This window comes from Conger conger, chromosome 6 (assembly GCF_963514075.1).
Source record: "Conger conger chromosome 6, fConCon1.1, whole genome shotgun sequence".
Classification (NCBI taxonomy): Eukaryota; Metazoa; Chordata; class Actinopteri; order Anguilliformes; family Congridae; genus Conger; species Conger conger.
This window is the reverse complement of record NC_083765.1, coordinates 2,699,733-2,725,628: the sequence shown is the minus strand read 5'-3', so window position 1 is coordinate 2,725,628 and position 25,896 is coordinate 2,699,733. Positions and strand designations below refer to the sequence as shown.

Genomic DNA, 25,896 nt, shown 5'->3' with positions numbered 1-25,896 from the left:
ATTTAAAGATTAATAAACTTAGAAACATAATGGTCTAAGAGACTTGAATGATTCATTTCTTGTCATGTTTTCAATCACTTTCATTTTTTTCCAGGAGCCGTGGAGTGGAGGGCAGGCAGCAGGGAAAAGCGTCCCGTTCAGGAAACGCAGAATAAAGCAGCGAATCACACAGAGGAGCTCACTGAGCAGCACAGGACCAGACGCAGTGTTTGGGAGGTCAGTGGACTGGAACCTGCACTTAAAACAGAGCCAGAGACAGAGAGTGCCAAGACCCTTCAGCACACAGGATGTGAGCAGAGCACAGGAAGACTCCACAGTTCCTGTCCTGAGTACTTAACGTGTGAGAGAACTAGTCAACTGAGGACTTTCTGTACACAGGGGGCTGGTGAAACAGAGGCTGATGTTCCCTCCTGCTCTTATGCTACAGAAAGCAGCTCTGAGAGCCTGTCCATTCACTCAGGGCTGAAGTCACTTCCTCCCCCAGGGAAAGGTGCTGGCAGTAATCTGTCATTGGGGCCTCTAGATGTTGAACCAGAGGCTGTAATGATGGACTCACCATCTGAAGAACAGGCTGAGATGCACTCTGCATGGAATGAAGAGACCATTTCAGAAAATATTCCAGCACAACACAAACATTACAGGCAGGAGAGACCATTTAGCTGCCAACAGTGTGGAAAGAGCTTTGTTCATTTATCTCATTTGAAAATTCATGAGAGAGTCCACACAGGAGAGAAACCATACAGGTGCACACTGTGTCAACAGCAATTTTCATGTTTAGGTAATCTTAAAAGACATCTTAGAGTTCACACAGGAGAAAAGCCATTTCAGTGCACTCATTGTAGCAGGTGTTTTTCTGATTCAGGTAATCTTAGAAAACATGAGAGGATTCACAGAGGAGAGAGACCATTCACATGTACATTGTATATGAAGTCTACTTCAATACAGACATTTTAAAAGCACCAGCAGAGAGACCATATGCCTGTGCTTTGTGCAAGACTTCTTTTTCTTCAGCAAAGATAATTCTAGTGAGAGAGTAATCTGCACTGTGTTTTCCATCCATTACACACGTTTTTTTTTGTTTTTGTAAAATAAAGAAATAAAATAAAAATAAAAAAACAGACTTGTTCATAAGCATCTGAAATGTTATTTAAAACTACTGGTTCCCAATCCCCATTGCATTCTTGAATTAACACTGTGTTTCTCATACCTCATTGCAGAATAATGTACTTTACTGTGTGCGTGTGTGTGATATTTATTTTTAAATCAAACAATGATTTCAAGGTAAATTCTCAAGGTCTGCATTTATTTCACTTTTTGCTTTTAAAGATACTGAACTGTATTACAACAATGCCATTCAGTGACTCAAGTGCCCCTCTTCCAAGTCAAAATACATATTGGGACAGATTACTGTCAGTTGTCTTGAATTACACAGGTCTATCATATTACTCTATTTATAATGTAAGAATTTATTTTGATGTATGTGGAATTACTCAATTAATACTAATAAGTATTAAATGTCCCTTTCTGTCTCACAGTTTCTAAAATAAATGAATATGCCATTGCCATGTAATTCAATCACTTTTCTTGTTTTCTTCTAAATGAAATTCTCTCAATGAACTAAAAATATTACGGTGGAAAAAAATGAATGAAAAGTTTTTTTACAGTAATCACAAAATAATAAATAATCAACTTAAATCTCCCCAACACATTTCACAGGATATATTCTGTGTAGCGCTGTTGAGACTTACTTGACCTTATTATAAATACAGTAACTATTTGAGACTGCCCGTGCTGACGACTGGGAATTACGCCCGTTCACTTCACTCTGAGCCACTCGGAGCATCTGACATCGTGCAAAATACCATCGAAGAAGTCTCCTGGAGGCATGGCGAGTAGACCGGAAGTAAACAGACACCCGAATGATGTTACGAATCCTTGCGTGAGGTAGCAAGAAGCCTGTTCGAAATGTTTTACTGTAAATAAATCCATCGTCATTTTTGAAACGTTGCAAAATCTACAGAGACTCTACTTTATCCAGACCTACTCGAAAGTGAATGATAATAACTAGGTTACATACCTAACCAGCTAGCTACAATGGCTAATGTCGTTAACCAGAATTTCAATTCACAGCTTCGTTCCGTTGTCGACAAATTGGCGATCACGGCTGTGAAAGAAATCTCAAAACTTGTAGGTGATGGATTTGCGATACTGCATGTGGAAATTTCACGAAGCCACAAAGAAAACGAAGCACTAAAATGCAAAATACAGACGATGGAGCTTCAGATGGCGCGAGGATGTGTGGAGGAGTCGGGAACGCGAGAACAGTTCGCCAAGTGTCGTTGTGGTGAGTTGGTGACAGACCTGGTAACTTCAGAACGTAACTGCGCCTCGTTTTCGATCATGACTGATTATGTGTATTCTAATATTGACAAAGATATAGGTCGGTCATTATTTGCTGGTGACGGAGCACTATGGAAGAGAGGAAAAAATACAAACCACATCGTGAAAAAACTGCAGAGAGCTATAGGCAACGTTGAACAGTGTCAGAATCAATATTTTTTTTTAGATTTCTAGGGATTTGGTTTGATTCCAGGCTCTCATGGAAGTCTCACATTGAAAAAGATGAAAGTTAATAACAAAATGTAAAGACGTTTTGAACATAATGAGATGTGTAGCTGGTGAGGAATGGGGTGCTGACAGATCCGCTCTGAAAGCGATGTACACAAATTTAACTAGATCACTTTTTGACTTTGATGCTGAACTGTATGCAATACACCCAAAGTCAATGCTGGGAAAACTTAACCTTATTCAAGCTCAAGCATTGAGAATGTGCTGTGGTGCTTTTAGAACAACATCAGTTCCGGCATTACAGGTAGAAATGGGGGAAATGCCAGTATAGAAGGCAACAGCTAGCAGTGGGTTAGTTTGCAAGTGCATAAAAGTGACCATCCAACTAAAAATTTACTGAAAGCTATTGGGAACACATTAAAAAGAAAGTTAATAGTTTGGGCTGGGTAGTGAAAGATGAAGCAAAATTTTTTGGTATTTTAAATAAGAGTTAGATTACATGCCATTAATGGCATTTGGCAGACACTTTTATCCAGAGCGACGTAGAGTTGATTAGACTAAGCAGGAGACAGATCTGGCAAAGCGGGTAAGACATTGGGAAGAGGGAAACCATGGAATAATCACATCCATCTACATCGATAAAAACTGCGGTCTTCTACGAATATTGAGTCATTCCATGTGAAAACAGGCAATTTTAGAAAAAAACCCTCCCACCTCATTGTCTCTGATTTTCTTTTAATTGTCTATATTCATTGCTTTTTATGAATTCTGAAATATTCAAAAAAAATGTTTAATGTGAATCCTACTTAGGGGTTGAGTTGTGCCTCTGGTGGGGGTGTACATCTCCCCCCGGGAAATGTATGGATTTTTGTTGGCTCTAAACCTGAAGAAATGCAGAAATATGCTGTTATGCTTGCATATTCTCGCATATTTATAGTGCCAAAATTGGGATTTTAAGTATTTTAGGAGGTGCATAGAGTGTTTTGAACAACTATATACATTATGATATACAAACAACAGGATTTATAGACTTGAAGAAGGTATATTTGTGAAACTGACCTTTGCTCAAGTTGGCACCAGCCACAAACAGATACAACTTCTGCTGCCTGGATGGCCATGTGGGATAAGTAAAATTATATATTTTATAAGGCTATAGTAAGGCTGTCTCAAGTAGAGATCTGACAAATCATCAGTTTTTGTAAACGGTTACCATCACGGTTAACCGGTTAACGGATACTGCTTATGACGTGTTTTTTTTTTTGTTGTTTTTTTTTGTTTATTTTATTATACTGGATTGCTGAGAAATGTAATATTATTTTCAAACTTTATCTTGGGCCATCTCAATAGTTAAATGTCAATATTGTAAGTTAGATAATAGCCTAATTGCCAAATTAAATATTTACATTCATTAATTACCTCATGATAATGTGTTGCTTTATTTATATGTAGATACCGCAGAGTGGAAATCGAAGTTCAGTTTGCCGGTAGTTTGAATTTGCGTGTGAATGAATAAACACGGATGAAGAAACTCAATACAATCAGCCATGAGTGAACTAAAAGCTACAGATTTAAAACACACACAAATTATTTGATAACTATAGTACTGTAGTATTCAATTCCCTGTCGTATTTGAATTCTTAACTCTCTGAAATGGCCGCAGATGCTTGCTAAACAGTGTATTGTAATATTACGGGCAGTATTTGTCCAATGATCTATTGCTTTGTTTATTTTTATGTTGATACAGCATAGTGGAAAGCTACGTTCAGTTTGCAGGTAGTTTGAATTTGTGTGTCAACGAATAAATGCGGATCTTCTGTGAACCTTAAGAAATGACATAACGTTACAATAAGCCATAAGTCAACCATTACATTACATTACATTACATTATGTGGCATTTAGCAGACGCTCTTATCCAGAGCGACGTACAACAAAGTGCAAATCAATCACAAGAACAAGTGCAAAAGTAGACCTGAGAGGACAGTACAGTTCCGAGTCCTAGTGTAAACATACAGAAATTCAGAACCCTTGAAGAGTACAATCAACTTTCAAACTAGCATACCACTGTTGGCAGCTAGAATACAACAACAGCCAATAAAAACAACAATACCTATACAAGTAACGATGTCTATACATAAGTGCCATTACGGTCTAAGGCTAAACACAGTGATTATGAGTTGGGGAGGGAAAGGTGTAGCCTGAAGAGATGGGTCTTCAGTCTGCGCTTGAAGGAGGTCAGAGACTCTGCCGTTCTGACATTCACCGGGAGGTAATTCCACCACCGTGGGACCAGGACAGACAGCAGTCATGAGCGTGAAGTGCAGGTGTGGCGAGGGGGAGGCGCCAGACGGCACGAAGTGGCAGAACGGAGGGGTCTTGTTGGTGTATAGGTCTTGATAAGGGATTGAATATACACAACAGCCAGGCCTACAGAAATGATTTGATAACTCTAATACCGTAGTGTTCAATTCCCTGTGGTGTTTGCATTTAAAACCCCCTGAAATGTGACAAACTACTGTAGCTTGTTGATTGCTAGGTTTGAATGTAAACCGCAATCATACGCCTGGTAGTGAACATGCATTTACTTTAAACTAAACTTATCATTTCAGCTTCAGAAAAAAATTATCGGTTATCGTTTAGCAATTGTTTGTAACCATTTACAAATCAGTTGCGATTAACAGTTTAAACTGTTTAAACATGGGGCGACATGGCTCAGGCAGTAAGAGCAGTCATCTGGCAGTCGGAGGGTTGCCGGTTCGATCCCCCGCCCGGGCTGTGTCGAAGTGTCCCTGAGCAAGACACCTAACCTCCAAATGCTCCTGATGAGCTGGTCAGGGCCTTGCGTGGCAGCCAATCGCCGTCGGTGTGTGAGTGTGTGTATGAATGGGTGAATGGAGAAGCATCAATTGTACAGCGCTTTGGATAAAGGCGCTATATAAATGCCTGCCATTTACCATTTACCATTTACCATTTGAATGTTTAACCATTCTCACCCCCTAGTCTCTAGGTGTTAAGTTTATTTTACTGCTAAAATGTTTTCTGTCTAGGACAACTTGAAAATCTTCAGGAGGTGAAAGGCATGCTCAATTGGGTTTAGGGCTGGTGATGGACTTGGCCAGTCTAAAACCTTCCACCTTTTCTCCGTAATGAAGTCGTTCCTGCATAATTAGTTAGACGCATTTCTTTGTAAGTTGGCAGACAGAAGGTTTTTGACTTCTGAATTCATCCTGCTGCCACCATCATGAGTTGCATCATCAATAAAGATTAGTGAGCCCACTCCAGAAGCAGCCATACAAGCCCAAGCCATGACACTTCCTCCACCGTGCTTCACAAAAGAGCTTGTATGTTTTGGATCATGAGGAGATCCCTTCTTTTTTTTTATCCAATCATTGATTGGGAGTACAAGGGCAGGAGGGGGAACCGGAAGGAGAAGGTTATATCTCCATTAAGGTTGGCGCACACAGGATTAAATAGACCATTGTTTATTATAAAGAGGCATGAGACAGGTAGGTGTGATTTCTGTGGAAGAAATGAAACTATTTTCAGTCAAATCAACAACTAATGGATATAGTATGGAAAGGAGAGTATTGAGAAGGAGTTTGCAGAACTAGATGCTTGCAAAATTCTGAAAAGGTCTACAGGAGAGAGAAGTATGCAATGTGTCATTCAGTTCTTAAAAGCAACAAGGTTTATTAATAGAATTTGATTTGTTTTGTTTTTTTTATTGAGAAAAAAGACAAAAACAAAAGTGATCAAGGAGTATATAAATAATTTCAGTCCACACTCCTGATCAGTGGGTGGCGGTAATACACCCTTTGTTGTTTGCCAACCGCCGTTAAATACCACAAAAGAAGAAGAAGAAATAACTGCTCCTGCAATTCTATGCATTTACTGTAGGCCGTTTGGCGGTGAATGTGGACGGGTAATTTCAGTTTGTGTTGCTTTGGAAGACATTAATGGCCCACTCAGTAAGTTTCCACAGAACGTTCAGTTGCTTTCCAATGAAAGTGACGTGGGTGGCAACTAAGAACCCTGGTGCATCATGGTACTTGTAGTATATCTGAAGTAGCATGTTTTATTTGGCAAAACGCTTGCTGACAAGCCTGCTCTTTTCGATGTCTTACCCAGTGAGTTATGAGTATGTTTCCATGGTGATCAGCTGAGTGAGGACTTAAAGAGAATAAGAATGAAATGCAGAGGATGAACACGGAACTAGTGTCTGTCCGACAAAAAAAAAAAAAAAAAAACATTTTGAAGTGATTTTTACAAGGATCTTTATCATTATTTTTATTAGGAGAGTATATACTATTATACCATACCATTAGCATTATATTAGCCACCAGAATTACAGAGTGTGCCTTAAAGTATGAAAGGTTATAATGTTAAATCTTTTTTTCTTATCCTCGTTTCAGAACAAAATCCAGTTAAAACCACAAATGGCGTCTTTGCGGAACATATGGACGTGCCAAAGATGGACGCAGAACACCCGTCTCGGCACGATGGCACTCCCACACCATCTACTGACATGAGGACAGAGGTCAGTTACTGTGGCGTCAGTGGTGAAGCTGCAGTAGGTTGTCCTGTCACTGGTAACAGCACCTGGTTCAAGGGGCATTTTCTGCCTCTGGTCTTCGCACTCTGGTCTTCTTAAAATATACAATTTAGGCATTTAGCATTAGTCAGTGACGTACCAAAGGTTTGGTTCCGTGTTTTTTTTTCCCAGAAGGAAGTATATTGCAATGGATGTAGCTATGAATTTTACTTTACAAAATTAAATGTGGGGCGACATGGCTCAGGCAGTAAGAGCAGTCGTCTGGCAGTCGGAGGGTTGCCGGTTCGATCCCCCGCCCGGGCTGCGTCGAAGTGTCCCTGAGCAAGAAGCACCCAACCCCCAAATGCTCCTGATGAGCTGGTCGGTGCCTTGCATGGCAGCCAAGTGTGTGAGTGTGTGTATGAGTGGGTGAATGAGAAGCATCAATTGTACAGCGCTTTGGATAAAGGCGCTATATAAATGCCAACTATTTACCATTTACCATTTACTTGTGTGAGCTCATTATCATAACACTGATAGTCATACTCCCCTGTTACAGTGTGCACACATGCAGGAGGGAAGGACTGAATGGGTTCTTATAAAGGAGGAGAGAGTGGAAGAGGACAGAGACCCACAGGGAGAGATGAACTCCAGGGAGGAGAGTAAGTAGAGAATGGGGGACACTGGGAGTTGTGTAATTACAGAGATGAGGTTCACCGTACACTGCTCTGGATATCAGACTCCACTGTACTTTTGTAAGACTGCACATTGACCAGTGGAATCTCATCATGGAAAGAGATCCACTTTGGTGGATCCCAGTGAGCCTTATGATCCACCAATCAGTGGCTTTTCATCCCCACTGCCTGAGGGTTTTTTTTCCCACTTGTTATATTATTATTATTATTAAGAACTCCATTCTTTCAGACAGTTGAGCATGAATTGTGGAACAACAAATGTCAGCTAACCAGTTTAAAAGATAAGCCTTAAACATTAAAATCGATTCAAAGATTAAAAAACTTACCTATATCATAAGACTTCTGTAGCCATCTTGAATGATGCATTTCTTGTAATGTTTTCAATCACTTTCATTTTCTTCCAGGAGCCGTGGAGTGGAGGGCAGGCAGCAGGGGAAAGCGTCCCGTTCAGGAAACGCAGAATAAAGCAGCGAATCACACAGAGGAGCTCACTGAGCAGCACAGGACCGGACGCGGTGTTTGGGAGGTCAGTGGACTGGAATCTGCACTTAAAACAGAGCCAGAGACAGAGAGTGCCAAGACCCTTCAGCACACAGGATGTGAGCAGAGCACAGGAAGACTCCACAGTTCATGTCCTGAGTACTTAACATGTGAGAGAACTAGTCAACTGAGGACTTTCTGTACACAGGGGGCTGGAGAAACAGAGGCTGATGTTCCCTCCTGCTCTTATGCTACAGAAAGCAGCTCTGAGAGCCTGTCCATTCACTCAGGGCTGCAGTCACTTCCTCCCCCAGGGAAAGGTGCTGGCAGTAATCTGTCATTGGGGCCTCTTGATGTGAAACCAGAGGCTGTAATGATAGACTCACCGTCTGAAGAACAGGCTGAGATGCACTCTGCATGGAATGAAGAGACCATTTCAGAAAATACTCCAGGACAACAGGAACATTACAGGCAGGAGAGACCGTTTAACTGCCAACAGTGTGGAAAGAGCTTTGTTCATTTATCTCATTTTACTGTTCACAAGAGAGTCCACACAGGAGAGAAACCATACAGGTGCACAATGTGTCCACAGACATTTTCACATTCAGGTAGTCTTAATAGACATTACAGAGTTCACACAGGAGAACGGCCATTTAGATGCACATATTGTGGTAAGTGTTTTTCCGAGTCAGGTAATCTTAGAAACCATCAAAGGCTTCACAGTGGAGAGAGACCATTTAGATGCACATATTGTGGTAAGTGTTTTTCTGAGTCGGGTAATCTTAGAAAACATCACAGGGTTCACAGTGGTGAGAGACCCTTCAGACGTACATCTCATATGAAGTCTACTTCAATACAGACATTTTAAAAGCACCAGCAGAGAGACCATGCGCCTGTGCTCCATGCCAGACAAGTTTCTTTAGCAAGGACAAATCAAGTGAGTGAGTAATCGGCAGTGTCTTTTTATTCATTACACACATGTATACCAGGGTTTTTATAATTCTCTGTTGGTCAATATCGGAAATGTAATTTAAAAGTTTTGGTTCCCAATCCCCATTCTCCAACGAACACTCAGGACAAGTGTTTCCCTGCTGAGACAGCTGTTAACTGGTTGACCAGTTAGACCAGCTTAAGCTATTAGCTGGTATTTCAAGCTGGCCATCGCTGGATAAAAAAAAAAAAAAAAATTTAAACACACACCAGGCTTCTCATTGCAGTTTAACCAAGTCGGTCAAAACATATTTAATGTGCCCCTTTACTGTGTGTGTGTGTGTGTGTGTGTGTGTGTGTGTGTGTGTGTGTGTGTGTGTGTTTGTGTGATTTAAAAATATAATTTTCACAAATATAAACAAACTTGATGCACATTCTCATGGTCTGCCTTTATTTAACTTTTTTAACAGATCTTAAACTATAATAGTGTCAGTCTTTGTCCCTAGTTTAAGTCATTATAAATATTGAGAGAAATGTCTATCAGCTGTTGTGAATTTCACAGGTTTCACAGGAAAATTCCAGTATGTGTTGCTTTCTGTCGGTTTCCACAACGGCAGAATGTTGGTTTTCCCAAATATCTCTTCTGCTACCCGAAATGGGTACAATCGGCATACATACAAATTTCTAATTTCGTAAGGAGCATTTAGGGGTTACGTGTCTTGTTCAGGACACTTCGACACACCCAAGGCGGGATCGAACCGACAACCTTCCGACTGCCAGATGACTGCTCTTACTGCCTGAGCCAATGTCGCCCCATAAGTTTAACTCATTTTAAAAAATGACAAGACAATTCATTTTCACGTCCATGGAATTTCCCAACTTATAGCAATTATTTAATTTAATGTACCACAGCACTTTCTGTTTTAGCTTCGAAAATAAATTAATACATCGAAATTCAATATTTGTGCTGGTTTTCCTCAAGCGGATATAGTCTAAATCCACTTAATTAGTTTTTAGTATATATACAGTGAAATAATGAATAAAAATTCTCTTTTTCCAGTAATTAAATAATTAAATAATTGAAAAGCCTGTTCAACTTGAATCTCCACAACACATGTTTCTGTGTCGCACTTCATATGAGAATTCTTTTACCTTATTATGAATCGGGGATGGGCAAGGAGGACCGGATCTGTTTCTGGATTTCAGAACAAGTTCTCTTAATTATTTAATTAGCCCAATCATTTACATGATCTGTCATTTTTAACCACATTCTTTGATATAAACAGCAGCTGATGAATGTTCTTGTATTGGAACATTTTTATTGTTGTCTAATTTACGAGTGAATCGGTCATAGTGCATATGGATAATTAGCTGATTGAGCCAGGGTAACTGGTGGCATCAAAATCCTGCTACACACTGGCCCTGCAGGATTGGAGTTGCCCATCCCAGCTGTAAATACAGTGTGTATTTGAGACTGTCCATGCTTTAGCCCAGTGGTGCTCAAACTCAGTCCTGGGGCCCCTGTGTATGCTGGTTTTTGTTCCAACCACAACTGCAATCCCATCGTTTTAATAAACTTCATTTGTCTCAATTACATGTTTCCTGTTTTGAGGGATGATTTACCCACATCAGATATATTGTCAGAAATAGCTATGCATGGTCTAAATAATAGAAGTCCCATATTCACATTGTGCTGTAGCGCAAATGATGAAGATACTTTTTCTTAAACTGATTAAATTAAAGATTGAAGCAAATCAACAGGCTGCTAATTGGCTAACGTGGTCACTAAAACTCACCATCTGGTTGATTATTAAGAATTCAAAGACAATGCATGTTTCGATTGTTATCATTTGTAAAGCAATTAGGGGCCAATTAATTCAACTGACTCTATAATTGTATCAGTTCAAAAAAAAGAATTATTCTCTTAATGTAATCATTTGCAGTCCAGCAGAATGTGAATATGGGACTTGTATTCCTCCTGGCCTGAATTGATATTTCTGACATAATCAGGCTAAATAATCCATCAAAATAGGAAAAGTGTAATTTAGACAATTGAACATTGTTCATTACCATTGGATTGCAGTTGAAGTTGGAACAAAAATCAGCAAACGCCTAGGTTCTCATGACTGATTTTCGGAACTGCTTTCGTCCAATTCAATTCTTCAAAAACCGAGGACAGGAATTACGCCCCTTAACTTCCCTCTGAGCCAATCAGAACATTATGACGTCACTGTAAAATACCATCGAAGAAGTCGCCAGGAGGTGTGGCACTAGAGCGGAAGTAAACAGACAGCTAAATGGTGTAATGGACGAACAGAGCTCCTTGAGCGAGCCGGCAAGCAGCCCGTTGTAATAAATTGAACTGTAAATAAATACATCGTCCTTTTTCAAACGTTGCAAAATCTACAGAGACTCGCCGTATCCAGACCTGCTTGAAAGTAAATGATTATAAGTAGGTTACACATCCCTAACTAGGTAGCTAACATACAATGGCTAATGCCGTTAACCAGAAGTTTCATTCACAGCTTAGTTGCGTTGTCGACAAATTGGCAATCACGGCTGTGAAAGAAATCTCAAAACTTGTAGATGATGGATTTGCGATACTGCATGTGGAAATTTCACGAAGTCACAAAGAAAACGAAGCACTAAAATGCAAAATACAGACGATGGAGCTTCAGATGGCGCGAGGATGTGTGGAGAAGACGGGAATGCTCACCAAGTGTCGTTGTGGTGAGTTGGTTACAGCGACTGCAAATCTATACATTTCCTGTAGGTCGAAGTGAGTGGGGAATATCTGTTGCTCGAAAGATATTTAGTAGATACTCATAACATTAGTTTTTTCTTATCCTGATTTCAGAAGAGACCCCAATTACAACCACAAATGGCGTCTTTGCAGAACATATGGACGTGCCAAAGATGGACGCAGAACACCCGTCTCGGCACGATAGCACTCCCACACCATCTACTGACATGAGGACAGAGGTCAGTTAGTGTGGCGTCAGTGGTGAAGCTGCAGTAGGTTGTCCTGTCACTGGTAACAGCACCTGGCTCAAGGGGCGTTTTCTACCTGTTTTTTTGGGCTATCCTCGTTACACTCTGTAATATTTCGGCATTTAGCATTACCCAATAACATACCAAAGGCCTGGTTCTGTCTTCATTGCACGTGTATTTTTCCAAACAGAAGCATATTGCACTGGATTTAGGTATGCATTTAATTTGTGTGAGCTCACAACTGATGGCTGCACTCCCCTGTTACAGTGTGCAGACACGGAGGAGGGAACGACTGAATGGGTTCTTATAAAGGAGGAGAGTGTGGTTGAGGACAGAGACCCACAGGGAGAGATGAACTCCAGGGAGGAGAGTAAGTAGAGAATGGGGGACACTGGGAGTTGTGTAATTACAGAGATGAGGTTCATTCAAGGTCCATGTTTTCATTAAATAGCATTTGTGTCCTTACAGTTTGTTTGATGAATTATTGAATATATATTGATGAGATAATGATACAGTCAAACAGATGTACAAAATAAATAATACAATTCAGAATATTTCAATAATAATATTGTTTCCTTTGAGGTAAAATACTGCTTGTACCTAATCTTCCCTCCAGAATCTGTGGAGTGGAGGGCAGGCAGCCAGGAAACGCAGAATAAAGCAGCGAATCACACAGGGCTCACTGAGCAGCACAGGACCAGACGCGGTGTTTGGGAGGTCAGTGGACTGGGATCTGCACTTAAAACAGAGACAGAGACAGAGACAGAGAGTGCCAAGACCCTTCAGCACACAGGATGTGAGCAGAGCACAGGAAGACTCCACAGTTCATGTCCTGAGTACTTAACGTGTGAGAGAACTCGTCAACTGAGGACTTTCTGTACACAGGGGGCTGGTGAAACAGAGGCTGATGTTCCCTCCTGCTCTTATGCTACAGAAAGCAGCTCTGAGAGCCTGTCCATTCACTCAGGGCTGCAGTCACTTCCTCCCCCAGGGAAAGGTGCTGGCAGTAATCTGTCATTTGGGCCTCTTGATGGGAAACCAGAGGCTGTAATGATAGATTCACCGTCTGAAGAAGAGGCTGAGATGCACTCTGCATGGAATGAAGAGACCATTTCAGAAAATACTCCAGCACAACAGAAACATTACAGGCAGGAGAGACCATTTAGCTGCCAACAGTGTGGAAAGAGCTTTGTTCATTTATCTAATTTAACAATTCACAGGAGAGTCCACACAGGAGAGAAACCGTACAGGTGCACACTGTGTCAACAGCAATTTTCACGTTCAGGTAGTCTAAATAGACATTACAGAGTTCACACAGGAGAACGGCCATTTAGATGCACATATTGTGGTAAGTGTTTTTCCGAGTCAGGTAATCTAACAAAACATCAAAGGCTTCACAGTGGAGAGAGACCATTTAGATGCACATATTGTGGTAAGTGTTTTTCTGAGTCGGGTAATCTTAGAAAACATCACAGGGTTCACAGTGGAGAGAGAGACCATTCAGACGTAAATCTCATCTGAAGTCCTCTTCAATACAAACATTTTAAAAGCACCAGCAGAGAGACCATATGCTTCTGCTTCGTGCAAGAGAAGTTTCTTTAGCAAGGATAAATCAGATGAGGGAGTAATCTGCAGTGTGTTTATGGGACACAAATGACGCACCAATCATGGAATCGGCTATATATATATATATATATATATATATATATATATATATATACATGTTGTGGCCCCCCAAGGTGCCCTCCGGGTACCACTGGGCCAACCTGGCCCTCATCATCATATTTTCCTGCTGATATGCTGGAGGGCTTTAAGACCATGGAGAGAAACGCAGTGCCAGTCTCGAGGACAATAACCGAATGATTGGAGCTGATCAGGACCCAACGAGGCACACCTGGTGATTGTGAACTGCTCCTGGCCACACCCCCTCAAGCACAGATGGGCTGCGTTGGGAGTGATGAGGCCAACAGGGATTCTCAAGAGCGCAGGAGAGGGTGTGATGGTGAATTATGTGACTGTGCTGACTTTTTGCGGTCTTTCATCCAGTTTGCCACAGGCCTGGAGTAGTGCCGCGCCCCCTAAGCCAAGGAAAGCTTAGGAGCCGGGAACCCACCAGCCGGAAGCTTTGGAACGGCTGTTTTTGTTCTTTCTCATCGCCCCTTGTCCTTCACTGTTTTTGTGAGAATAAATCAATCTCAGTTTTCACTGAAAACCTTTTGCTTGCCTGGTTTTCGACCTGGGATCTCACAATGTGTGTATACTCAGTGAGCACTTTATTAGGTATTTTAGTCCCATTTATTTATTACTTCTGCTGCTGTAGCCTATCCACTTAGAGGTTTGATGCATTGTGGGTTCAGAGATGCTCTTCTGCACACCACTGTTGTAATGTGCGGTTATTTGCGTTACTGTCAGCTTCAACCCGTCTTTTCTTTCACACCATTCTCTGCAAACTCTAGAGACAGTTGAGTGTGAAAATACCAGGATATCAGCAGTTTCTGAGATACTCCAACTGCCCCAACAAACATTCCACGGTCAAAGTCACTGAGATCACATTTGGTCTGAAATACAGCTGAATCTTTTGACCATGTCTGCATGGTTTTATACAATTAGTTGCTGCCACATGATTGGCTGATTAAATATTGGCATTAATAAGCTGGTGTACTGGTCTACCAAATAAAATTATAAATTCCTAAATAACCTCCAGTAATTACCTCTGTAAATAAATGTACATGTATAAATGTTATGTGTAAGTATGACTTTTTAATAAATGAAGTTTATTTAAACAAATATGTATTTTAATTTTTTTAAATATGCTTGATTGTAGTTCAGATTGTCTGAGGGTAACATACATTATATTCTCAGCCTTTTAGCAATAATACTTAGCATGTTTGGCCAGAACTCCTTTGAGAGAGTATGAATCCAATTGGGATTGTTCCCCATTTTAAATAAAGGCCAACAACAATAATAATAATAATAATAATAATAATAATAATAATAATAATAATAATATCAGATGAGACAATTTTCCACAGAGTAGTGACACAGGTCATTTCTTTCTCAGGAACCACTAATTAAAAGGTGAGAGCATATCTCACTTCGAGTACATCATTTCAGGAATATTGCAAACACGATGCCAATAGAGGACTTAATCATGCACACCTATTCCTGATACATCAGACTATAGCCAATTTACAACTGTGGATGATGCGACGCCAGGTTCTGCCGATTTGAACTGAATACAGTACCTTCTGTGGTCGCGCATTATGAACACACAAGCTGGGAGTCTTGTCTAGGCTAATTACTTTCCGATAGCAACTCCAAGATTAATAAATGACCAGTTATTCGCAAAAACACAGTTTATTTCAATTTCTCAAGTCAAGTCCCGAATTCGCATGACAGGGCACCTAACTTAGGTTAACTGCATGAATATGAAAATTAAACTCAGAAACGACATGGTGTAACTGCACATATGGACATTGTCAAATATTTAACATACAATTTAACATTCGATTAACTAACTAATACCACAGTGGAAAACTGGACAGCTAGCAAGCAAAGCAGTCAGAGAAAAATCTAGCTAGCTATTCTGCGACTGGGTTCGCTATATATTTTTGCTACAAAAAAAAAAAGTAGCTAGATAACATTTAACCCATTCGAGCTAGTATATAATGATCAAAATAGCTAACAGTTAATGTTAGCTAGCTTCTTCTGTTTTAAATCAAATCTGTGGTTACGTTAATAAGACAGCTAGTTTGCTAATCTGTCGCAATTAGTTAGCTATTTCTAAAAGCCGCTGAATTCCAGTCGTCGCTGAGGGAGAAAAGCATAGTACCTTGACTAAGCAAAGTTCCGCCCGCACTAACTGACAAACGCTAGTTCGGTAACCATGGGAGTTCAAACTAATTTACGGTCACTGACATTGTTGACTCTTCATCAATGTTACGCGTTCCACCACTCAGTCATATGTCAAGTCACATTTTGACCAACCAAAGAGTCTAGTGTTGACTCGCGACGAATACAACAGCGGCCTTATAAGTCCTCGATTCATGTCAAGTAAAATCACATCTTGATTCTTATTCGTATATGTATTTTGCTTTTAACTGGGTTAAAAATATCACTGTAGCCCCCTTAGTTTGGTGGAAAAAGGCAATGATTTTCGCATTATTGCCCATGGGGAAATTGAGAGTTACGGTGGACTGGACGCCATATTGGTTTCTGCAACTTCTGGCTCCGCCCGCCTCTCCAGTTCTTACATAATCTTAGGGTGTGACAGCTCCGTGAAGCTAGCAACAATACTACCTCTCAACTTCCTGTGATTTTCCGTCAAAATAAGAACTGCTGAGTAACGTTAAATAATGAGAACATAGTTACCGCGTTTTCTGCGCTTCCTCACATAATTACCATTGTTTAAATTCATTGCTGATACAACTTATAAAAGTCAGCAAGCAACTAGCTTGCGACTTAACTAGTTACTATAATGTAGGCCAAGCATAAATTGCTTGACACTGTCGGTTCAGTAACAGCTCATTTGCATACCTGCTTGCCGTTTGAAAAAAATGTTACCAAATATGAAGGGGCATATATTAAATCTATAGAGATAATAAGATTCGACAGTACTACAATCAGGTTCCCAGAAATTGTTGCTGTGTTTCCACTGTGGGGTGGCCATACGTTATGCTATGGACTGTCAGTTGGCACCCAGCTCATTTGCATAACTCATAACTCAAAAAGTATAAATTGTTACCAAATTAAAGGGGGTATACATTTACTCTATAGATTCATATCTTTATTATTCTCCAGTATTTTCTGTGAAATCATGTTCCCACCAATTGTTTCTGTGTGTCAGGTGCAGGGTGAGCATTCATTGCTATAGACAATTCACAAACTGCTCATTATAGACCTATATGCCCAGGGATAAACCCAAACCATGCAACTTTACAATGAAATGAAAGTCAAATCAACTTTATTTGTGTTGCACATTTCACGCTATATTTGTCAGTACATGCTTTAGAGCAGTGCTTCTCAACCAGGAACTGATTTATTTAATTAAAAATTTCCAGGTATTGTCATTTTTAAATATAATCACGTGTGGGTAATAATGTAATCCAATTAATACAGCTACCAATATATACTTTTGCTCTTTAAATACAGATCTAAGGGTTACATGCAACAATAAGTGTTTGTGGAAGATGAACAATTGCTCTGCGTTGGTAAAAATCATTATTTTTTTAATTTCCGCAGTTTGTTTGACAACCAGATTCGGAATTTAATGCAATTTCTATATTCTCTTGTGTTACATCGGTCAAATTTATCATTAGAAAATCCTTAAGTTTGTTTATTTGCACTTGTCCACATTTGCAGATTGTAGTGAATATAAATTTTGTGTACAGCAGATCCTCTGCAAGGAAACATGATGATGTGGGGTAAATGTATAACCCATTTCATTTGGTAGCAATTTATAGTTTTTGAGTTATCAGCTATGCAAATGAGCTGGTTGGCAACTCACAGTCAATGGTAATGCTTGGCCATCCCACACTAGAAACACAGCAACAATTGCTGGGAACATGATTTCACGGAAACTACTGTAGAATATTAAAGATATGGGGCTATGGAGTAAATGTATACCCACTTTCATTTGGTAACAATTTACAGTTTTTGAGTTATGAGCAAGGCAAATGAGCTGGTTGGCAATTGACAGTCTATGGCAATGCATGCCCATACCACACCTGAAAGACAGCAACAACTGGTGGCAAACGGTTTTTATAGAAATGAGTGTACAATTTTTAAATTGACAAAATTACAGTTCATAAATAATTTTATTCACAGAACCTTTATTTTGATAAATGCGAACAGGAGGCTCCAATTGTGACCAGCAACATTTGCCAACTTCACGGAGCTGGGTGTGACCAGTAGAGCGGAAGTAAACAGAGCTCCGTGAAGTTGGCAACAATTAGACTTCCTGTACAGAAGTTCCGGTTTCAACTTCCTGTGATTTTCCGTCAAAATAAGAGCTGCTGAGTAACGTTAAATAATGAGAACATAGTTACCGCGTTTGCTGCGCTTCCTCACATAATTAGCATTGTTTAAATTCATTGCTGATAGAACTTACAAAAGTCAGCAAGCAACTAGCTTGCTATTTGACTAGTGACTATATTGTAGGCCAAGCATAAATTGCTTGACCCTGTCGGTTCAATAACTGCTCATTTGCATACCTGCTTACTGTTTGAAAAAAAAGTTGCCAAATATGAAGGGGCATACATTAAATCTATGTATAATATATATAAAATTATACATTTATTATCTAAAATCATGTTCCGAGCAATTGTTGCTGTATTTACAGTGTGGTAAGGGCATGCAATGCCATTGACTGTCAATTCACAAGCAGCTCATTTGCATAGCTCATAACTCAAAAACTAGAAATTGTTTCAAAATGAAAGGGGGTATACATTTGTTAGCTGGACCCTTATCTTTAATATTCTACAGTCTTTTCTGCAAAATCCTGTTCCAAGCAATTGTTGCTGTGTTTCTAGTGTGGGGAGGCCATACATTGCCATAGACTGTCAATTGCCACCCAGCTCATTTGCATAGCTCATAACTCAAAAACTAGAAATTGTTTCAAAATGAAAGGGGGTATACATTTGTTAGTTGGACCCATATCTTTAATATTAAACAGTCCTTTCTGCAAAATCCTGTTCCGAGCAATTGTTGCTGTGTTTCTAGTGCGGGGAGGCCATACGTTGCCATAGACTGTCAATTGCCACCCAGCTCATTTGCATAGCTGATAACTCAAAAACTATGAATTGTTTCAAAATGAAAGGGGGTATACATTTGTTAGGTGGACCGATATCTTTAATATTCTAAAGTCCTTTCTGCAAAATCCTGTTCCGAGCAATTGTTGCTGTGTTTCTAGTGTGGGGAGGCCATACATTGCCATAGACTGTCAATTGCCACCCAACTCATTTGCATAGCTCATAACTCAAAAACTATGAATTGTTTAAAAATGAAAGGGGGTATACATTTGTTAGCTGAACCCATATCTTTAATATGAAACAGTCCTTTCTGCAAAATCCTGTTCCGAGCAATTGTTGCTGTGTTTCTAGTGTGGGGAGGCCATACGTTGCCATAGACTGTCAATTGCCACCCAGCTCATTTGCATAGCTGATAACTCAAAAACTATGAATTGTTTCAAAATGAAAGGGGGTATACATTTGTTAGCTGGACCCATATCTTTAATATTCTACAGTCCTTTCTGCAAAATCCTGTTCCGAGCAATTGTTGCTGTGTTTCTAGTGTGGGGAGGCCATACATTGCCATAGACTGTCAATTGCCACCCAACTCATTTGCATAGCTGATAACTCAAAAACTATGAATTGTTTCAAAATGAAAGGGGGTATACATTTGTTAGCTGGACCCATATCTTTAATATGAAACAGTCCTTTCTGCAAAATCCTGTTCCGAGCAATTGTTGCTGTGTTTCTAGTGTGGGGAGGCCATACGTTGCCATAGACTGTCAATTGCCACCCAGCTCATTTGCATAGCTGATAACTCAAAAACTATGAATTGTTTCAAAATGAAAGGGGGTATACATTTGTTAGGTGGACCGATATCTTTAATATTCTAAAGTCCTTTCTGCAAAATCCTGTTCCGAGCAATTGTTGCTGTGTTTCTAGTGTGGGGAGGCCATACATTGCCATAGACTGTCAATTGCCACCCAACTCATTTGCATAGCTCATAACTCAAAAACTATGAATTGTTTCAAAATGAAAGGGGGTATACATTTGTTAGCTGGACCCATATCTTTAATATGAAACAGTCCTTTCTGCAAAATCCTGTTCCGAGCAATTGTTGCTGTGTTTCTAGTGTGGGGAGGCCATACGTTGCCATAGACTGTCAATTGCCACCCAGCTCATTTGCATAGCTGATAACTCAAAAACTATGAATTGTTTCAAAATGAAAGGGGGTATACATTTGTTAGCTGGACCCATATCTTTAATATTCTACAGTCCTTTCTGCAAAATCCTGTTCCGAGCAATTGTTGCTGTGTTTCTAGTGTGGGGAGGCCATACATTGCCATAGACTGTCAATTGCCACCCAACTCATTTGCATAGCTGATAACTCAAAAACTATGAATTGTTTCAAAATGAAAGGGGGTATACATTTGTTAGCTGGACCCATATCTTTAATATTCTACAGTCCTTTCTGCAAAATCCTGTTCCGAGCAATTGTTGCTGTGTTTCTAGTGTGGGGAGGCCATACATTGCCATAGACTGTCAATTGCCACCCAACTCATTTGCATAGCTGATAACTCAAAAACTATGAATTGTTTCAAAATGAAAGGGGGTATACATTTGTTAGCTGGACCCATATCTTTAATATGAAACAGTCCTTTCTGCAAAATCCTGTTCCGAGCAATTGTTGCTGTGTTTCTAGTGTGGGGTGGCCATACGTTGCCATAGAATGTCAATTCACAAGCAGCTCATTTGCATAGCTGATAACTCAAAAACTAGAAATTGTTTCAAAATGAAAGGGGGTATACATTTACTCTATATACCCTTATCTTTAATATTAAACAGTCCTTTCTGCAAAATCCTGTTCCGAGCAATTGTTGCTGTGTTTCTAGTGTGGGGAGGCCATACGTTGCCATAGACTGTCAATTGCCACCCAGCTCATTTGCATAGCTGATAACTCAAAAACTATGAATTGTTTCAAAATGAAAGGGGGTATACATTTGTTAGCTGGACCCATATCTTTAATATTCTACAGTCCTTTCTGCAAAATCCTGTTCCGAGCAATTGTTGCTGTGTTTCTAGTGTGGGGAGGCCATACATTGCCATAGACTGTCAATTGCCACCCAACTCATTTGCATAGCTGATAACTCAAAAACTATGAATTGTTTCAAAATGAAAGGGGGTATACATTTGTTAGCTGGACCCATATCTTTAATATGAAACAGTCCTTTCTGCAAAATCCTGTTCCGAGCAATTGTTGCTGTGTTTCTAGTGTGGGGAGGCCATACGTTGCCATAGACTGTCAATTGCCACCCAGCTCATTTGCATAGCTGATAACTCAAAAACTATGAATTGTTTAAAAAATGAAAGGGGGTATACATTTGTTAGCTGGACCCATATCTTTAATATTCTACAGTCCTTTCTGCAAAATCCTGTTCCGAGCAATTGTTGCTGTGTTTCTAGTGTGGGGAGGCCATACATTGCCATAGACTGTCAATTGCCACCCAACTCATTTGCATAGCTGATAACTCAAAAACTATGAATTGTTTCAAAATGAAAGGGGGTATACATTTGTTAGCTGGACCCATATCTTTAATATTCTACAGTCCTTTCTGCAAAATCCTGTTCCGAGCAATTGTTGCTGTGTTTCTAGTGTGGGGAGGCCATACATTGCCATAGACTGTCAATTGCCACCCAACTCATTTGCATAGCTGATAACTCAAAAACTATGAATTGTTTCAAAATGAAAGGGGGTATACATTTGTTAGCTGGACCCATATCTTTAATATGAAACAGTCCTTTCTGCAAAATCCTGTTCCGAGCAATTGTTGCTGTGTTTCTAGTGTGGGGTGGCCATACGTTGCCATAGAATGTCAATTCACAAGCAGCTCATTTGCATAGCTGATAACTCAAAAACTAGAAATTGTTTTAAAATGAAAGGGGGTATACATTTACTCTATATACCCTTATCTTTAATATTAAACAGTCCTTTCTGCAAAATCCTGTTCCGAGCAATTGTTGCTGTGTTTCTAGTGTGGGGAGGCCATACGTTGCCATAGACTGTCAATTGCCACCCAGCTCATTTGCATAGCTGATAACTCAAAAACTATGAATTGTTTCAAAATGAAAGGGGGTATACATTTGTTAGCTGGACCCATATCTTTAATATTCTACAGTCCTTTCTGCAAAATCCTGTTCCGAGCAATTGTTGCTGTGTTTCTAGTGTGGGGAGGCCATACATTGCCATAGACTGTCAATTGCCACCCAACTCATTTGCATAGCTGATAACTCAAAAACTATGAATTGTTTCAAAATGAAAGGGGGTATACATTTGTTAGCTGGACCCATATCTTTAATATGAAACAGTCCTTTCTGCAAAATCCTGTTCCGAGCAATTGTTGCTGTGTTTCTAGTGTGGGGAGGCCATACGTTGCCATAGACTGTCAATTGCCACCCAGCTCATTTGCATAGCTGATAACTCAAAAACTATGAATTGTTTCAAAATGAAAGGGGGTATACATTTGTTAGGTGGACCGATATCTTTAATATTCTAAAGTCCTTTCTGCAAAATCCTGTTCCGAGCAATTGTTGCTGTGTTTCTAGTGTGGGGAGGCCATACATTGCCATAGACTGTCAATTGCCACCCAACTCATTTGCATAGCTCATAACTCAAAAACTATGAATTGTTTCAAAATGAAAGGGGGTATACATTTGTTAGCTGGACCCATATCTTTAATATGAAACAGTCCTTTCTGCAAAATCCTGTTCCGAGCAATTGTTGCTGTGTTTCTAGTGTGGGGAGGCCATACGTTGCCATAGACTGTCAATTGCCACCCAGCTCATTTGCATAGCTGATAACTCAAAAACTATGAATTGTTTCAAAATGAAAGGGGGTATACATTTGTTAGCTGGACCCATATCTTTAATATTCTACAGTCCTTTCTGCAAAATCCTGTTCCGAGCAATTGTTGCTGTGTTTCTAGTGTGGGGAGGCCATACATTGCCATAGACTGTCAATTGCCACCCAACTCATTTGCATAGCTGATAACTCAAAAACTATGAATTGTTTCAAAATGAAAGGGGGTATACATTTGTTAGCTGGACCCATATCTTTAATATTCTACAGTCCTTTCTGCAAAATCCTGTTCCGAGCAATTGTTGCTGTGTTTCTAGTGTGGGGAGGCCATACATTGCCATAGACTGTCAATTGCCACCCAACTCATTTGCATAGCTGATAACTCAAAAACTATGAATTGTTTCAAAATGAAAGGGGGTATACATTTGTTAGCTGGACCCATATCTTTAATATGAAACAGTCCTTTCTGCAAAATCCTGTTCCGAGCAATTGTTGCTGTGTTTCTAGTGTGGGGTGGCCATACGTTGCCATAGAATGTCAATTCACAAGCAGCTCATTTGCATAGCTGATAACTCAAAAACTAGAAATTGTTTCAAAATGAAAGGGGGTATACATTTACTCTATATACCCTTATCTTTAATATTAAACAGTCCTTTCTGCAAAATCCTGTTCCGAGCAATTGTTGCTGTGTTTCTAGTGTGGGGAGGCCATACGTTGCCATAGACTGTCAATTGCCACCCAGCTCATTTGCATAGCTCATAACTCAAAAACTAGAAATTGTTTCAAAATGAAAGGGGGTATACATTTGTTAGCTGGACCCTTATCTTTAATATTAAACAGTCCTTTCTGCAAAATCCTGTTCCGAGCAATTGTTGCTGTGTTTCTAGTGTGGGGAGGCCATACGTTGCCATAGACTGTCAATTGCCACCCAGCTCATTTGCATAGCTGATAACTCAAAAACTATGAATTGTTTCAAAATGAAAGGGGGTATACATTTGTTAGCTGGACCCTTATCTTTAATATGAAACAGTCCTTTCTGCAAAATCCTGTTCCGAGCAATTGTTGCTGTGTTTCTAGTGTGAGGAGGCCATACGTTGCCATAGACTGTCAGTTGCCACCCAGCTCATTTGCATAGCTCATAACTCAAAAACTAGAAATTGTTTCAAAATGAAAGGGGGTATACATTTGTTAGCTGGACCCTTATCTTTAATATTCTATAGTCCTTTCTGTGAAATCCTGTTCCGAGCAATTGTTGCTATGTTTCTAGTGTGGGGAGGCCATACGTTGCCATAGACTGTCAATTGCCACCCAGCTCATTTGCATAGCTCATAACTCAAAAACTATGAATTGTTTCAAAATGAAAGGGGGTATACATTTGTTAGTTGGACCCATATCTTTAATATTCTACAGTCCTTTCTGCAAAATCCTGTTCCGAGCAATTGTTGCTGTGTTTCTAGTGTGGGGAGGCCATACATTGCCATAGACTGTCAATTGCCACCCAACTCATTTGCATAGCTGATAACTCAAAAACTATGAATTGTTTCAAAATGAAAGGGGGTATACATTTGTTAGCTGGACCCATATCTTTAATATGAAACAGTCCTTTCTGCAAAATCCTGTTCCGAGCAATTGTTGCTGTGTTTCTAGTGTGGGGTGGCCATACGTTGCCATAGAATGTCAATTCACAAGCAGCTCATTTGCATAGCTGATAACTCAAAAACTAGAAATTGTTTCAAAATGAAAGGGGGTATACATTTACTCTATATACCCTTATCTTTAATATTCTACAGTCCTTTCTGTGAAATCCTGGTCCGAGCAATTGTTGCTGTGTTTCTAGTGTGGGGTGGCCATACGTGCTAGACCCCCATCAGTCTGGCTTCAGATCGGGCCACTCGACAGAGACCGCGCTGCTCTCCGTCAGTGAGTCACTCCATGCCGCACGAGCAGCCTCCCTCTCCTCTGTCCTCATTCTCCTAGATCTCTCTGCTGCCTTCGACACTGTGGATCACTCCATCCTCCTATCTGCCCTCTCAGCAACGGGCATCTGTGGCACAGCCCTGGACTGGATTGAGTCCTACCTCTCTGGTCGCTCCTTCCAGGTTGCCTGGGCTGGTTCGGTATCGACACCTCGGCCCCTCGCCACAGGAGTTCCCCAGGGCTCAGTCCTAGGCCCGCTTCTTTTTTCTCTTTACACTCGCTCCCTTGGCCCTGTGATCACTGCACATGGGCTATCCTACCACTGCTACGCGGACGATACCTAACTCTTCGTCTCGTTCCCGCCGTCTGATACGCAGGTTTCAGCCCGTATCTCTGCTTGCCTGATTGACATCCAGAGCTGGATGGACAACCACCATCTAAAGCTCAACCCAGGCAAGACTGAAATGATATTCATCCCTGCTAAAACCTCTCCCCATCTGGATCTCTCCATTTCCCTCGGGGATACCACACTCACACCGTCACCCAGTGCAAGGAACCTCGGCGTGGTGATGGACAGCAGACTGTCCCTTTCCGAGAACATTGCAGCGGTGACCCGGTCTTGCAGGTTCTTCCTATACAACATACAGAGAATCTGCCCCTTTCTCACCCCCTACTCGACCCAGCTCCTGGTCCAAGCGATGGTTCTGTCCCGCCTGGACTACTGCAATTCCCTCTTGGCTGGCCTCCCAGCGTCTGCCATCAGACCCCTCCAACTCATCCAGAATGCAGCAGCTCGTCTGGTCTTCAACCTTCCCAAATACTCACACGTCACCCCCCTGCTTACTTCCCTCCACTGGCTGCCTGTCATGGCTCGCATCTAATTCAAAACATTGGTGCTAGCCTTCCAAGCAGTTAAAGGGTCTTCCCCAGCTTATCTACAAAAAATCATCAGACCCTACACCCCTGCCAGACCTCTTCGTTCAGCCTCCACAGGCCGCTTGGCACCTCCCCCTCTCCGAACCTCCACCTCACGCTCACGACTACTGTCTGTTCTGGCTCCACAGTGGTGGAACGAACTCCCCGTTGAGGTCAGAACTGTAGAATCTCTCCCCACCTTCAAGCGCAAGCTGAAGACGCACCTCTTCAAGCAGCACCTCTCCCCGTCCCTCCCTACCTCCCTGTGAACCTTAATTGTTGTCTCTG

At 40.7% G+C, this 25,896-nt stretch overlaps 3 protein-coding genes across 7 annotated transcripts in view; all 3 read left to right on the top strand.

Annotated features, from left to right (window-relative positions):
- The window catches only part of LOC133130098 (zinc finger protein with KRAB and SCAN domains 8-like), a 49,121-nt gene that overhangs the window by 1,667 nt on the left and 21,558 nt on the right, over window positions 1-25,896 (top strand). Inside the window, exons 4-5 of one of the 3 annotated variants that reach the window (XM_061244357.1) lie at window positions 95-289; window positions 379-487. The exons of 1 other annotated variant lie outside the window; for it this stretch is intronic. In XM_061244357.1, coding sequence (XP_061100341.1) covers window positions 95-289; window positions 379-389 — 206 coding nt within the window. In that variant the 3' untranslated portion in view covers window positions 390-487. Of the gene's footprint in view, window positions 1-94; window positions 1,489-25,896 lie in introns of those variants that run through there. One more of the 3 variants, XM_061244356.1, reaches the window with a different exon arrangement.
- On the top strand, window positions 1,820-9,991 carry LOC133130102 (zinc finger protein 37-like). Of its 3 annotated transcripts, none has more exons than XM_061244367.1 (5): window positions 1,846-1,975; window positions 2,131-2,344; window positions 6,978-7,102; window positions 7,656-7,758; window positions 8,196-9,991. In XM_061244367.1, exons 2-5 carry the CDS (start codon window positions 2,272-2,274, stop codon window positions 9,137-9,139), a joined length of 1,245 nt encoding a protein of 414 aa, XP_061100351.1. In that variant the 5' UTR covers window positions 1,846-1,975; window positions 2,131-2,271; the 3' UTR covers window positions 9,140-9,991. The 3 variants fall into 3 exon arrangements, with proteins under 3 accessions (XP_061100350.1, XP_061100351.1, XP_061100352.1); XM_061244368.1 differs by having other exon boundaries at window positions 1,867-1,944; XM_061244366.1 differs by having other exon boundaries at window positions 1,820-2,344.
- Window positions 11,427-13,894, top strand: LOC133130105 (zinc finger and SCAN domain-containing protein 21-like). Its single transcript, XM_061244371.1, has 4 exons — window positions 11,427-11,931; window positions 12,059-12,183; window positions 12,460-12,562; window positions 12,809-13,894. The coding sequence occupies exons 1-4, from the start codon at window positions 11,691-11,693 to the stop codon at window positions 13,711-13,713; spliced, it is 1,374 nt and encodes a 457-aa protein (XP_061100355.1). The 5' UTR covers window positions 11,427-11,690; the 3' UTR covers window positions 13,714-13,894.

Coding starts and splice junctions, on each gene's coding strand:
- LOC133130105 (XM_061244371.1), top strand. CDS start 11,691: ATGGCTAATGCCGTTAACCAGAAGTTTCATTCACAGCTTAGTTGCGTT. Junction 11,932..12,058: donor GCTCACCAAGTGTCGTTGTG/GTGAGTTGGTTA, acceptor TCCTGATTTCAG/AAGAGACCCCAATTACAACC. Junction 12,184..12,459: donor CTACTGACATGAGGACAGAG/GTCAGTTAGTGT, acceptor CCCCTGTTACAG/TGTGCAGACACGGAGGAGGG.
- LOC133130102 (XM_061244366.1), top strand. CDS start 2,095: ATGGCTAATGTCGTTAACCAGAATTTCAATTCACAGCTTCGTTCCGTT. Junction 2,345..6,977: donor GTTCGCCAAGTGTCGTTGTG/GTGAGTTGGTGA, acceptor TCCTCGTTTCAG/AACAAAATCCAGTTAAAACC. Junction 7,759..8,195: donor GATGAACTCCAGGGAGGAGA/GTAAGTAGAGAA, acceptor ATTTTCTTCCAG/GAGCCGTGGAGTGGAGGGCA.